Genomic DNA, 15,139 nt, shown 5'->3' with positions numbered 1-15,139 from the left:
ACGGCCCAGCCTGGTCCCTGAGCAGCAGGGACGAAGCAGGTGTAAGCCACAGTTCTCCAGGGAGGGGTGGGGACTAGCAGCTGTCCCCAGCCCCCAGAGGAATAGCCCAGCGGTCTGCCGCTCTGACCCCATGACCAGGACCTGCAGGGTGCTGGCCTGGAGACCCCACGGTCACCCCAGCCCATGAGCACACTCCCGCTCCTGGAGCTGCCCTGCTGCCCGCTGCACTCCCCGGGTTTCATTTTCTCATTCACTCGCAACAAATATAATTCAGGGCTACCTCCTGCCAGGCCCTGTTCTAAGGAGACAGCAGAACCCACCACAGAAAAAAACCCTTGCCCTTGTGGGGCTTATATTCTAGGTGCCAAGGCCTTAGAGCACAGCCTGGCACAGAGCAGTGCTCAGTAGATCCTCAGTCGTATCAGCAGCAGCAGCCCTCCTGCCCGCTGTCCCAGGCACAGATCTGGGGACGGGCGGAGTGGAGCTCGGCGAGGGGGGAATGATTTTTATGCCACCTGGGATGGAAAGCTTGGGCTGGACCTGAGGGGGTGACTTGCCGAGGGAGTCACTGAATGTGGCTTCTTGGAGTTCTTCAACCCACAGCACTGTGAACAAGGGCGAACACTGGTGACTCTCAAGTAAAGGAGTTGTCCGTTGCCCCAAGAAAAGAGGGGCAGATTTAAGATTTAAGGGTCAGATGCCAGAAAGATGGCTGGCAGATTTAAATAGTTTGATCACAGCAACAACAATAGCAGCTGATATTTCTGAGGGCTTACATTTACTCTCAGGACTGAAATATTATTAAGAACATAAATATTATCCCCAAGTTCAGTGAAAGAAAGGAGACATGAGGGCAGGTGACTTACCCAAGGCCACACAGCTAATAAGTGTGGCCTTGCACCCATGTACTCTGTCCCCAGAGCCCTGAAAAGCGTCCCCAATAGTTACCATCTGGAAGCAGTGGGGCAATTCTATTGCCTGGCATCCCAGTGGCCACTGTGGGCCAGGAGGTCTATGCACGACCAGGGATGCTGCATGGGTTGTTGGGGCAGTGGCAGGAGCCTGGTGCATGGAAGGGTAACTTCCAAACAGTTAGGAGACTGTTCCTCTGAGGTACAGAGAAAAATGGGCACAGTTCTCAGAATACGCAGCTCAGAGATGGGGGTGGGAAGTCAGGCCATAGACTCAAGCCGACCGAACTCAGAGGTGAAGTGGGTGCAGACACGCCGCCGGCTGGGACGGTTGAAGCCACGAAGTCTGTAACTGAGACCAAAGCTGTGTTTTCCTTCATCAGATTATGGCCGAACGGAAGAACGCCAAAGCCCTGGCCTGCAGTTCCCTCCAGGAAAGGCCCGCCGTGAACCTCGACGTCCCCCTGCAAGGTAGGTCGGCCGCACCTGCTCCCTCCACGTGGGCACTTCCATCCGAGTCACAAAGGGAGGGTCTTGACGGCTCCCGGGCCTTTCTAGTCTCCCCCCCAAAACCAGGCGCAACTCAGCAGACTCGTGCTGAGCCTGCCCTCGAGGCCTCCATGCGTGGCTTAGACCTGACTTTGGGTCAACAGGGTCAGACGGGAAGGGCCGGGGTTAGTTTTGTTGCCATTGGACCAGATGAAAGAAAATTATCTTTCGTGGGTTTGTAACTCATGTATAGCCTGGGGTAAGGACCAGCTAGGTGAGAAATATGTGGGCCAATATTTTGGGGAGCTCTGTTGAGTTATTTTTCTTGTCTGTGGGTGTACCCCCTGTGAGTAAATGTCCCCAGGGCATCAGCCACACTTAATGAGAAGGACTCTCAAAGCCCCTGCGTAGCACACACTCAAGAGACAGTTACAGCTTAACGCCTGGATTCCAGTTCCTGCTTTCAGATACTTTCCCACCGAGAAATGAACGGTGAATGGGATTTCGATTGAGAGGCCGCAGCGGAAGCAATGCTGTTCTCATAGAACACGTGCCACGTTCACCTCTAGGAACACGGAACGTGGCGTGTGTGTTGTTGAACCGTTGAGACAGCTGTGTTGCTTTGTTCCCTGTAGTAGATTTTCCAACACCAAAGACTGAGCTGGTCCAGAAGTTCCGTGTGCAGTACCTGGGCATGCTGCCTGTAGACAAACCAGTCGGTATGTAAAATGTTTATCGTCTTTCCACTTTCCAAGTGTTGGGAGCTCGTGGGAGGTGCTCACCCTCCCGTCCCGTCGGGCTGGGGTCAGCTGATTCACGCCCTTGCCTTGTCTTGAATCAGACACTCACACTGTTACCAGCCAGAGCACACAAACCGTCCTGATCAAAAGCACAGGACACAACAGGCGAAGCGTCTCTGACGTGTGGTCCACTTCTGTCTCTGGGCCCAGGCACCTGCTTTAGTCCCTGTCAAGTGGGGGTTGGGGACAAGGGGCCGAGGGAGCCCTCATGCTCTCCTATTGAGGTGTGGCCCCTGCAATGCAGAAGTGGCCACACAGCAGTCAGCACACATCCCAGGGGCAGAACTTAGTGGCTTAGCCATCCCAAGCTGAAAGGAGGCTGGGAGATGGAGCCTTTTCCTGGATAAAAAAAGGCTGTGGAGATATTAGAACCCTCAGGCCCTGCTGGGTTGAAGGTAAAATGGCACAGCTGCCTTAGAAAACAGTCTAGCAGGTCCTCAAAAGTCACCACTGGACCCAGCGGCTCTGCTCCTGGGCTTATGCCCAAGTGACGTGAAAACAGCTGTCCGCACAAAACCACGTATGAGCATGCTCACAGCAGCATCATTCGTAATAGTCAAAAAGTGGAAACAACCCACATGTCTGTCAGCAGACGAGTGGATTAATAAGAGAACACTTCCAAACAGGGGCCCTTGATTTGGCAATAAAAAGGAATGAACTATTCAACATGCTGCAACATGGCTGGACCTTGAAAACATCATGCTGAGTGAAGGAGGCCAGGTCCAGAGGACCGTTTCCTGTACCGTTGGGTTCATCTGAGATGTCCAGAGTGGGCCGGTCCCTCGAGATAGGGCTGGGCGCCGCGAGCAGATGGAGGGTGACTCCTGAAAGGCCTGGGCTTGCCTTTGGGGGCAATGCAAATGTTCTAAAGCCGATGGTGGCGCTGGTTGGCATAACTCTGTGAATACACTAAAAACCGTTGAATTTTGTATTTGACATGCGTAAATTGTCTGATAGGTGAATTATATCTCAATGAGGTGGTTGTCCCACCCATCCCCCTGCCAAAAATGGCTGTGGGAACAGCCAGCCCAAGGGCCCCGTTGAACAGCACATACTACTTGTGTCTGGGGCCGTCCGCCCTTGGCCATATTTAAGTGACAAAGCATAACGATGGTGATCAGATAATCTGGTGGATTGCTGGCTTCTGTGGGGTCTCCTTTGTCAAGGTTCCTTGCTTAGAAAAAGGTGGCATTTGCATACTGTTCATACACTCGGGCCGAGGGACTCTTTGGAGACAGGGTTTGATTAGACAGGATCTTGTATGCCACGTCTCTGGAGGGTCTCATGGCCCTTCTTTCTGTGGAAAAGCTGGCCTTTCTTTTCTTTTGAGCAATGAAATCCTCAAATGAACCGTCTTGTCTGGGTCTACCCCCCCCCAAAAAAAGAAAACAGACCAGTCTGGGCAGAGCTGTGCCTGGGTGATTTGGGGCCCACATTTGAGAGTCACAGATGGTTTTAGGACTTTCTCCTTCTTGTGTCCCATCCATCCACAGGAATGGACACCCTGAACAATGCCATAGAAAGTCTTATGACCTCGTCCAGCAAAGAGGACTGGCCGTCCGTGAACATGAATGTGGCCGATGCTACTGTGACTGTCATCAGTGAGAAGGTGAGAAGGGCGGCGAGTGCCCTTGGCCCGTGTGGATAACAGTGAGGTTTCACAGACGGCGAATGTCCATGAGACACAGGCACACACCAGCGCCTGGCCTCTGGAGAGCTGTGCTTGCCTGTGGTTAAAGCAGCCTGCGTAAGATGTTGCCCTTTGTGTCGGGGTCTCTGCACACCCCAGAGCCTCCTGTTGTCGTGCTGCACCGTCTTCCTCCCTCCCGTGCCCGGGGGATGGAATCATTTGCTAGAGGTGATTGCATGATGCTAGCAGTAATTCATGAATCGGGCTTGGTTCTCTGGCCACTCTCGAGGCCCCAGTTTTGACTGGGCTCTGTCCTCTGGGGTTGGGGTGCAAGAGATGCTTCTGTCATGGACGGTCCTGCAGCAGGAGGTCATCTGGAGAGGGGCCAGTATCAGCCTCAACCCGTGTTATCTCAGTTTTGTGCTTGAGAAAACTGGCACAGAGAGGTTAAGTAACTTCCCACAGTCACACAGCTAGAAGTAGCAGGGTCAGTTTTCCATTCTGCTTCTGTGAAGCACCTGTCATGGTAAACCAAGTCTTTGGCTGGCTCTTGCTTCTGTCCACTAGCAGCTCACCTTTAAGCCCTGTTTGTTTGTTTGTTTGTTTGTTTTGGTTTTTGTCTTTTGTCTTTTTAGGGCCACACCCACAGCACATGGAGATTCCTAGGCTAGGGGTCCAATTGGAGCTGCAGCCGCCGGCCTACGCCACAGCCATGCCAGATCCGAGCTGCGTCTGCAACCTACATCACAGCTCACGGCAACGCCGGATCCTTAACCCGCTGAGCAAGGCCAGGGATCGAACCCACAACCTCACGGTTCCTAGTTGGATTCATTTCCGCTGCACCTCGATGGAAGCTCCAAGCCCTGTTTAATTTCTAAAGAGGAGTAAGATGCTCCCTGCCCGCCACTCCGGCCTGCCACACTGGGTTTTCTTCAAGTCTGCAAACATGTGGTGCCTTTTCTTACCTCAGCACCTTTGTGATTGTGGCTTCACCTGTGTTCTGTCCTACCCAGCCCTTACCCAGATCTCAACGTAAATGTCGCTTTCCTCAAGAAAACTTCCCGGCCTCTCAGACTAGCTGAGTGTGCCTATTAAGCAATCCCATCACACCTAGTGAATATTTAATAAGATATTAATGAGCCACAAGTCAACATTCCAGACATATTTACTAATTTTCAAAAACTGCATATGGCTGCTGCAAAGGATGTGGCGTCCATATGAAGGAATCCAAGAGCTCCCGCTGTGACGCAGCAGGATTGGCAGCGTCTTGGGAGCACTGGGACGTGAGTTCCAGCCCCAGCTCTGGCGCAATGGGTTAAAGATCCAGCGTTGCCAAAGCTGTGGCTTCAGTTGAGACGGAGGCTTAGATCTGATCCCTGGCCGGCGAACTCCATATGCCGAGGGGCGGCCAAAAATGAAGAGAGTGAATGCGGAACACTTAACTCGGCATTATATGGCTATGTTTGTGAGAAAAGAAAAAAAAAAAAAAGATTTGGCAACTTTTTGTTTCAGACAGTTTTAGATAGAGACGCGGTTCACTGTGCTGTCTAGTGTGGGAAGCAGACCTGGCTGGAAAGCGATCCTGTGGCTTCTCGCTTGGGCCTCGGGGTCTCCGGTAGGTCTGCTTGGACAGATGGGTTTGCAGCCACTGTGTGGTCAGCACGTTAAGAGTGACACAACATGGTTCCCAGCCGTGCTGAACCCGCAGGCCTGGAGTGAGCGGATGGAGCAGAATACACATGCTCGGTTGCAGGTGGTCAGAGCGAGGTTAGTTGTGGACTGAGGCACCCACAGCAGCCACGGCCTCTCCAGGCACACTTAGCAATTGGCCTTCCTAGAAAAATACAAGTCTTTCCTAAATTTAGCCTATTTTGTTTTTTTGTTGTTGTTGATTTGTTTGTTTTGCTTTTTAGAGCCACACCCGAAGCACGTGGAGGTCCCCAGGCTAGAGGTCGAATCAGAGCTGCAGCTGCCAGCCTATACCACAGCCACAGCAATGCTGGATCCGAGCTGTGTCTACACCCTACGCCGCAGCTCACGGCAATGCTGGATCCTTCACCCACTGAACGAGGCCAGGGATCGAACCCGCAACCTCATGGATGCTGGTCGGGTTCATTACCACTGAGCCACAAGGGGAGCGCCGTGTATGTTTGTTTAATACCGTTTCCTCTGTGCAGCCGCTCCAAGCAGATTCTCCATGTGCCGCGGGGTCCGAAGATCCGAACGTGTCTGGGCCCGTGGCCGGGCCTTGCAGAGAGCAGGCTGCTGAAGAGCGTCTCTTGCAGAATGAAGAGGAAGTCCTGGTGGAGTGTCGGGTGCGATTCCTGTCCTTCATGGGCGTCGGGAAGGACGTGCACACGTTTGCCTTCATCATGGACACTGGGAACCAGCACTTCGAGTGCCACGTTTTCTGGTGCGAGCCTAACGCCGCGAACGTGTCAGAGGCCGTGCAGGCCGCCTGCATGGTGAGTGACCCGCTGCGGGGACTCGGCCCTCAGGCCCTGCTTTTGTTTAATGCGCTGTGAGTTAGAGCAGCGTTGCTGACATAAGAGAAGCCAGGTCTCGTCTCTGAAGGAGTGCCCTGCTGTACCGCAGCCCCCTTCCTGTGGACAGCGTCAGTCGTGACAAGCAGTTGGCCACCTTAAGAGGCCAGGCCGCCTGAAAGAAGCCGAGCTGGAGGGAGCAGGGCTCTTCTGCAGAGACGCCGGTAATGCTGAGAAAACGTCTTCAAAGCCCGTGAATTTGAGGACTCGCAGTGCTTGACCCGTTTCAGTATGTGATCTGAAGATGCTGGTCATGTGCCAGTTGGTGCTATTTGGAACTAACTCAGACATTTTTTTTTTTTCCTTTTTAGGGTTGTACCTGCAGCATATGGAGGTTCTCAGGCTAGGGGTGGAATCGGAGCTACAGCCGCTGGCTTACACCACAGCCACAGCCACAGCAACTCGGGATCTGAGCCGCATCTGTGACCTACACCACAGCTCATGGTAACACCAGATCCTTAACCCACTGAGCAAGGCCAGGGATTGAACCTGCATCCTCATACTAGTCGGGTTCGTTACCGCTAAGCCACAACGGGAACACCTAATTCAATAATTTAAAAAATTCAGTGTATTGAATGGTTTTTATTTTAGATACTTGGTCTAAGTGCATTATTGTTCTTAAGTACTCTGTTTATTGCTATTAACTCAATTCTGACCACAGCCCTGCAGTAGTAGTTCTCTTTTATTTATGACAAAACAGAGGCTCAGAGGAAAGGATGGGCCCCAGGACAAAGCTGTAAATAACAGAGCCTGCATTTGCCCCTAGGTCCCCAACTAAGAAAATCAGTGCTCTTGTGCCACATATTAGGAACACCTTGTCATTCGTTCCTCAAATGTCCTCTGAACTCCCGTTTTTCTGGGCAGAGGAAGGGGTCCAGTAAGAAGGAGGGAGCTGGTTCAATGTAGCGTCCAGACCTGGGCTGTGTGGGGTGTTCTAGCAGCAGGCAGGGGAGGTTGCTGCAACCAAGTGGAAGGAGCCAGGTCCATGTCAAGAAGGGCCTGTGATCTTAGGTCAGGGTGTTACCTTGATTGTTACGCAGGAGAGACTATGTCGGGCTTTAAAAGCGGATGCTAGAGAAGAGAGAAGAAAACCACATGGAGGAGGGTCGGGGACAAGGCTGAGCTGGGAGGAGTCGCTGGTCCAGGGGGAAGTTGCCTCTAAACCAGGAGCTGCGGGGGGAAAGCAGGAGCAGGGGATGGAGGACCACCCAGCGGGGGGAGGGAGAGAATGCTGGATTTGAAGCCCCTGCACCTCACCTAACTGCACTGGACTGATTTAAGTGGGCTGGACTCTGGGAGGTTCCAGTAGGGCCGACATGATCTTGGCATTGTGGGGTTTGGGCATGTGGGGAACACGTGAACTAAAATTCTGTCTTGGCGTAAAAAGTGTGCCAGGTGCACGTGTGAGACGGCAGCCGATGGAGGAGTGAGTGGCAGTAGGTCGCCAGCCAGGCCTGCGGTGGCAGCGGAGGAGCGCACTGTTGAGGGGCTGGGTCAGGTGTTCGGGGCGGGGCAGAGTCACGCAGTTCTGAGGCTGAGGAAGATGAGTCAGTATAGCCGGATTGCAGTGGGGTCATATTTGTAGGCAGGCCAAGGTCTTGGTGGTGGGTGAGCGCCTGGGGTTGGGGCTTCGCCAGCTGACTGGGTTAGAGCATCGTTGAGCCCGGCCGGTACATGCTGAGTCCAGGCACACGGGGCACTGAGGGCAGTGGAGCTCGTTCTGGTTCTTTGCAGACAGTCCATTGCCAGGTTAAGAGGGGAGAGGATGGGGCAGCAGGCAGAGCAAAAGGGGGGCTGAGGAGAGAACAGGTGGGTTTCATCTTAAATGACACCTTTGGACAGAGAGGGGCGGCGGGAGGGAAGATCTTTGTTATGCACTTGTCACCTGGCTTGTTCTCCTCACGCCTTGGTTGACAGTTTCCCTCGGGGGCTGTGGGGCCGGGATTCTAGAGCAAATCCACCTGCACGTGAAGGAGCAGGGCTGGTGGAGGGGAGCAGGGTGGGAGAGGAGTCAAGAGGACCCTCCTGACCAGGGCGGGGGCGCTGAGACGGGGTGCACGGACTGTGTGAAGGAAACAGCAAAGGGGCGAGTCCCAGCAAGCGAAAATGATGACTGTTTAGGTATTTTGTGAAATTGAAAAGGAGATCATTAACAGATGGTTGTAGTCATAAAATGAATGGCTTTCAGCCTTAATTATACATTTTAAATGCTGATGACAAATAAATAATTAGCAATATTACTGGTTACAGTTTGTTCTGATTCCCAAGCCCATTTTTCTCTCCACTAGAAACAATTTCTTCTCATTTGCTTGCTATTTTAATTAGGGCAGCGAGCTGAAGTGATTCAGCCAATCCAGTGTGAGGCGTTCCAGTGAAATCAAACCTTTCTTTGCACTCTGTATCCAGCACTTCTCACTTGGCGGCTTTCCTCCTAATTCAAATCTGCATGATTCTCCATCTGAAACTGTGTGAATTTATACAATCTGAAATTAGTCTGGCATTACATTCTGAAGCTACTTAATTTTTAGGCATTCTTTGCAGCTGAGTGGTATGGGCTCATCTAAAAATACTCTGATGAAATTTAGAGTGAGACAGAGATGAGTCCTCTAAATGAAGTACATCAGGCACCATTTTGACTGACGCTGGAAATTATGTAACTAACACTGGGAACTCACAGCCCCGAGTGCCCTGTGGCCATGCCTGCCCCTCTGTAAAGCTGTGCTTTGGAAGTATGTCATTGTGGTTGTGATGCAAACCTAGGAACATTCTTTATGTACAGCAGACATGAAAAATCGTTTCTCTGGAGTTCCCATCATGGTGCAGCGGAAACGAATCCAGCTAGGAACCATGAGGTTACGGGTTAGATCCCTGGCCTCGCTCAGTGGGTTAAGGATCCGGCGTTGCCATGAGCTGTGGTGTAGGTTGCAGATGTGGCTCAGATCTGGCATTGCTGTGGCTGTGGCGTAGGCTGGCAGCTGCAGCTCCGATTAGACCCCTGGCCTGGCAACCTCCATATGCCACGGGTACGGCCCTAAAAAGCCCAAAAAAAGGGAAAAAAAAGAGAAAAAAATCGATTCTTGTATGATTGGTGGAAAGGGGCTGGTTTGGGGCCTGTGGCAGAGCATCATGCAGGAGGCCTGCTGTAGGTGGGGTGTGCTTCTCAGAGGGACACAGCAGCCTGTCCCACAGTTGTTCTAAGGAGCCTGTTAATGGCTAAGATTTTAAAAATCAACCATGGAATTATTTTTAAGTGCTTGGATTAGAAAGAAACATTTGACACATTTTAGTCTTTTAATCTAATTTTGAAGAATTACTTACCTTTGCATTGGTACAAAAGCAGGTAAATTTGTGTCCTTGTTTCTGAAGGATAGAAACTGTCTGTGGTGCCAGCACTAATGGATTTCTAAAAACGAATCCATTAAGATTTAGCCTTGTATATAAAATGTATCCTGAAATCTTAATGCATAATTTTTTTTCTTGTCCTTTTAGGGCCACACCCACGGCATATGGAGGTTCCCAAGCTAGGGGTCTAATCGGAGCTATAGCCGCAGGTCTATACCACAGCCACAGCAACACCAGATCTGAGCTGTGTCTGCAACCTACACCACAGCTCATGGCAACGCCAGATCCTTAACCCGCTGAGCGAGGCCAGGGATCGAACCCACAACCTCATGGTTCCTAGTCGGATTCGTTTCCGCCGAGCCATGACAGGAACAAGCAGGAACAGGAAAAGGAATAAACATTTATGAATGCCTTCTGCATTGCTAGGCCTGTTTCGGGCATTCTGCAAGCATTCCTTACTCACAACACACTCTGTTAAAGTCCCTGTTCGTCATCCATTTTTCTTTCTTTTTTTTTTTTGTCTTTTTGCTATTTCTTTGGGCCGCTCCCGCGGCATATGGAGGTTCCCAGGCTAGGGGTCGAATCGGAGCTGTAGTCCCCGGCCTACACCAGAGCCACAGCAACGCAGGATCCGAGCCGCGTCTGCAACCTACACCACAGTTCACGGCAACGCCGGATCGTTAACCCACTGAGCAAGGGCAGGGACCGAACCCGCAACCTCATGGTTCCTAGTCGGATTCGTTAACCACTGCGCCTCGACGGGAACTCCGTCATCCATTTTTCAAACGAAGAAACTGAGGCTCAGAGATGTCATAACTGCCTGGGGTCATATAGTTCACAAGTGGTAGAGCCAGATTCAAACCCTGCCTTGCTACCATGCTGTTTCTCAATTAGCCATGAGTGCCTACTTCATTACCTGCCTCTGAGGAAAAATTAAGCAATATGTCTTCCTGGGAGTTCCTTTGCAGTGCAGGGGGTTAAGGATCCGGCATTGTGCTGCAGCACTTCAGGTCACTGCTATGGCACAGGTTTGCTCCCTGGCCCAGGAAATGCCACATGCTGCAGGTGCAGCCAAAAAAAAAAAAAATCTCGCCCAATCCTTTTTCTTTTCATTCACTCTTTGACTATGAAGTATTTCAATCAAAGCCTATCAATATAAAGAACAAGTAGAAGGTGGCAATAAATGCAAGAAAACAGTAGCAAAAACCAAAACAACTTTGTCAAGCCTAATGATCTTTTAAGAGAATTTTAAAACATTCCACCTTAGGCGTTCCCTGGTGGCTCAACAAGTTAAGGACCTGGTGGTGTCACTGCAGCAGCTTGGGTTGCTGTTGCGGCACGGGTTTCATCCCTGGCCCGGCAACTCCTATGTACCATAGGCGCAGTCAAAAGAAATAAAGAAAATAAAACACTCCACATTAGGGGGAAAAAAATGATAAACTCTTGGGTTCATGTCCAGAAGCTAGGTCGTTAGCCTTTGGAAATAAACATATTGAGTAATGAAAGTCATTAAACAAGAAGGGATGGTACATTATTAACGACCATAAAACCTTTTTATTTCAGTTACGATACCAGAAGTGCTTGGTAGCCAGGCCGCCTTCACAGAAAGTCCGACCACCTCCTCCGCCAGCAGACTCAGTGACCAGAAGAGTCACAACCAATGTAAAACGAGGGGTCTTATCCCTCATTGACACTTTGAAACAGAAACGCCCAGTCACAGAAACACCATAGCTGCAGATGTGAAAGGACTCTGTTACTGAAGACTGAATAGCTACACTAAAGAAAAGGAGCTGATCTCTGGCCTTCCATTCAGTTGCTGATGCTTTGTCTTCAGAGAATTTATCCTTAACCCAACAGTGTTAGACAAGCATGTTCTCTCGTCTTGCCACCATCGTGTGATATGAAAAGAAGCATGACTAATTTTTTTTGCTGTCAGTAAGTTACACCATGAGCAGTGGAAGGTCTCTCTCTTATTGTAAATATCGTGAACAGTATGTACCTTCACATCCACGGGAAGAATGTGGCCACACCCCTCCCAGTGAGACGCCGAGTCCTTGGAGTGAATGAATGCCGCCTGAGTTAGTTTCACTGTCTCTTGACTGGATGTGTCACAAGCAACTTTTACGTCCTGAAGCACTTTGCCCTGTTTCCAACATTGGAGTAGATACTGTATACCGGACACTATTGAATTGCTGTAAAAATAGGATGATGAGTTTTTGTTTTAGTTTTTCATGAAATCGAACCTTTGGTTGACACCATTTTTTGGCTGTTGGCATCAGTATAGAAACCGACTGGCAGCTTTTCTTGACGAGCTCTTTGACACATGGACACCATTTCATGTCTACAGCTGTTTGTGGGATGTGGGGAAAAAAAAAAAAGTGAAGCTTCAAAATTGAAAAACTAAATTTCAGAAATTAAAATCGAACAAAAATAGCCTTTCTGTTCAGATGGTTTTCAAACCAATTGTTAAGAAAGATGAACAAAATCATAATGCATCTTGGGTGGGACATATTTCAAACTTCTGCCTTATATTGTACAATACAGCTAGAGAATTATAGTTCACTATGGCCATTTGCTACATAAACAACATTAAAATGAAATATTCCTCGTAAGCCTTTCATCCTTAGTTTGATCATCAGCCAATATGCAATTTGGAGTTGAGGAAACGTCCTTTATATCTTAGACCGCTACCATGCTGTTTTTTTCCACCTCCTCGGGAAACGTTCTGCTAGGATTCTGCACCTAGCTCAATGCTACCCTAATGCTTTTTGCCCAGAAAGCTGTCTGTCCATCATGCATAGTCCATGGCAACAAATTTCATTAACTTGAATGTTTCTGAATTTATGTACTTAGTACTAAAATTTGTTGGACTCTAGATGTATTTTTAAATTTATATTTTTCCCATTTATTTTCAAGATTAAAAAATTTCATAACAGAGCCAAATATGCATAGGAACAATGGACTATTGAACAAATTCCCCAAATAGCACTTTCCTGCTTCTCTATCTACAGATGAGAGACTTAGTTGTAAAGATACAGATTTAGACACTTGTCGACACTGCTTTTTTAAAAGGACGTTGCTGAGAAGCTCAATCCAAGCATTAGTTTTTACTCTTCAATGATAAAATTATCATTAACATCTAGTTATAAAAGTAATGCTTTATGTTTATCTATTGCTATGTACTTGTCAAAATGGTTTCCACAGTCTTATCATCACATTGGAGCCTTATAAGGTAGAGAAAGTACTAAGAACACATTTGAGAAATGAAAAATATGAATGAAAGAGCCTCAGTCACCTAGCCTAAGATCTCACAAGCGTTAGTGAGAAAGTCAGGACTAGGACCCATGCTTCTTAACTCCCAATTATCAGTTAAGGCTGCTTCCATGCCAGTCAGGAGGGGTCTTCCCAGAATTACCCTTGGTCTATCCAGTTATTGTCAGGCAGTCTTAGGATTCCCTATTTAAGTAGGGAAGCATGTCCAAATGACTCACAGAGTGGTATTAACGACCAAATCACTGCCCTCGCTCAGCCCAGGACTGTTCTCCTGCAGTGTGTGCCTCGGGTGTGTTGTAGAGGACAGTACATGTAGCACAGCCTGTTCGATCCACAAGACCATCCAGGGATGATGTTACCTGTGGTAGGAATATTCCGAACCCGTGAGACTTAGCCACCAGAGAACATCGTGGAATGAGTAGGTGGCCTCCTGCCTCTGCTCCCTCTCAGAATTCTAGGATTGTCTGCTAGCACCCTAGTGTTAGGACAAAAAAGATGCCACTCTAAAAATGAATTACATTTCTCACCAGCCTATATACTATTCTACTGAAGTAATCAGTGACATCCTAAAGAATTATGCATTAAGAAAATCCTTACTGTGCCCTTTGAAAAGCTGTTCAAAACTCAATCATGATCTTTCATCTCGGTATCTACAGTGAAATATTTCAGTGTGATAAGCTTCCAAATTCTGAACAAGTGATCCACTTTTATATTGCAAGTCTCTACCAGAACCCCATTCATTTTTTAAGGTGTACATTTGTTTTCAAGATCAAGAATACTGAGCTAGCTTTAAGTAGCAAACTGATTTATATATGCAATTATACGATGCATTAAGATGAATGATAGCCTTTACGTACTGAAAACTTTACTGCAGATGTTTTGTTTTAAAGATAGCTTTGCATACTAAATGCAATTAATTTTGTAAAATTAATTATGTTAAGCCGTATGTTCAGACACTTTCTGCCATGGCCAAAAAGTATGTATGAAAGTACGTGTGTATTTTCTGCGACAGGATGCCGATGTCCTACCTGATCGTGTAGTGACACTTCAGTTATCTATGCATTCTTTGTATCTGTGATTCGGTAAACAGGCAGCCATGTTCACTATGCCTTGTATGTCCTATCATTTTTTATTAACCTGTTAAATACAGCTTAAAATATTTTTATTTTATTTATTCTATTTTTACTGAAATATACTGCATTATTGTGTTACTGTATTTACTGGATATTATCTCACAGTGTATCCAGGTCTAAGTAATCTCAGTGAACTATACATTGCCTAAAAGGTGGTTTTGTAATGATTTGTAGTCACATTTTTATTGGAAAATGTAGAAGAAAAGGCAAAATACTTAAAAAGTTCCTTTTATTTTTTAAAAGCAGCTAGATAGACGCAGACGTGCCACCTCATATATGTGCTCCTTGGCCGCATCAAGGGCACTAGCCAACATGCCTAAACTAAAAACTTTACTTTGCAAACTTAAAGCACTGCTTTGTGCTTCGTTTTTATATTCTTCACAACACGTGCGAACTAAACTACGAGATGTCCACATGTCCACGTGCCCTTTGTTTCAACCTGGATTTATGAGCACCTAATTTAGAACCATTGTTTTTGTTTGTGTCTGTCTTACTGCATGAAGGGACATTAGACTCATTTACATTAAAATAAGTTCTTGGTGATAAACTGTTGGCACTGCTACTTTTTAAAAAATTCCCACCTTATGATTTTATGACATTTGTGCAACGATTCTACACAAGGTCATTTAATAGAAGCCCTAAATCTTTCCTCCATTTCTTAAATGACACAGTCACTTAAGTACTGCAACACAAATTCAACATAAATAATGTGAAAATCATCTCCCTGATGTTAGCACAATGTAACTAGTAAAACCATTAGCTCTCTCGTTTGTCAGACTTGACTTAACCCAGTACACAGCTAACGTGTGTTATGCAGCCAGTAAAATGAGTTTAACTTATTTCAGCTTCAGGGAAAATATATTGCTCGTACTTTATCAGTGAGAGCGCTCCCTGCCATCCACAGCAGCTTGTTTATCCCAAAAAGAATACTTGGTTTTGCTTTCTGCCCCTTTCGCTGTTGACCACTTTTATATATTTAAATGTAATATGAAGTGAGAATAAACTTAGCTGCATAAAA

General features: G+C 47.9%; 1 protein-coding gene across 25 annotated transcripts in view; it reads left to right on the top strand.

The window, feature by feature from the left end:
- Positions 1–15,139, top strand: part of APBB2 (amyloid beta precursor protein binding family B member 2) — a 380,651-nt gene extending 365,512 nt beyond the window's left edge. For 14 of the 25 annotated variants that reach the window (XM_021101149.1, XM_021101147.1, XM_021101143.1 and 11 more), the window contains 5 exons: positions 1,295–1,382; positions 2,036–2,119; positions 3,694–3,809; positions 6,008–6,295; positions 11,279–15,139. In XM_021101149.1, coding sequence (XP_020956808.1) covers positions 1,295–1,382; positions 2,036–2,119; positions 3,694–3,809; positions 6,008–6,295; positions 11,279–11,446 — 744 coding nt within the window. In that variant the 3' untranslated portion in view covers positions 11,447–15,139. The remainder of the gene's footprint in view (positions 1–1,294; positions 1,383–2,035; positions 2,120–3,693; positions 3,810–6,007; positions 6,296–11,278) is intronic. The other 11 variants (XM_021101154.1, XM_021101151.1, XM_005666615.3 and 8 more) reach the window with 3 other exon arrangements.

This window comes from Sus scrofa, chromosome 8 (genome assembly GCF_000003025.6).
Source record: "Sus scrofa isolate TJ Tabasco breed Duroc chromosome 8, Sscrofa11.1, whole genome shotgun sequence".
NCBI classification, from domain to species: Eukaryota; Metazoa; Chordata; class Mammalia; order Artiodactyla; family Suidae; genus Sus; species Sus scrofa.
The sequence above is the reverse complement of the archived record's forward strand: the minus strand, read 5'-3'. Positions and strand labels throughout refer to the sequence as shown.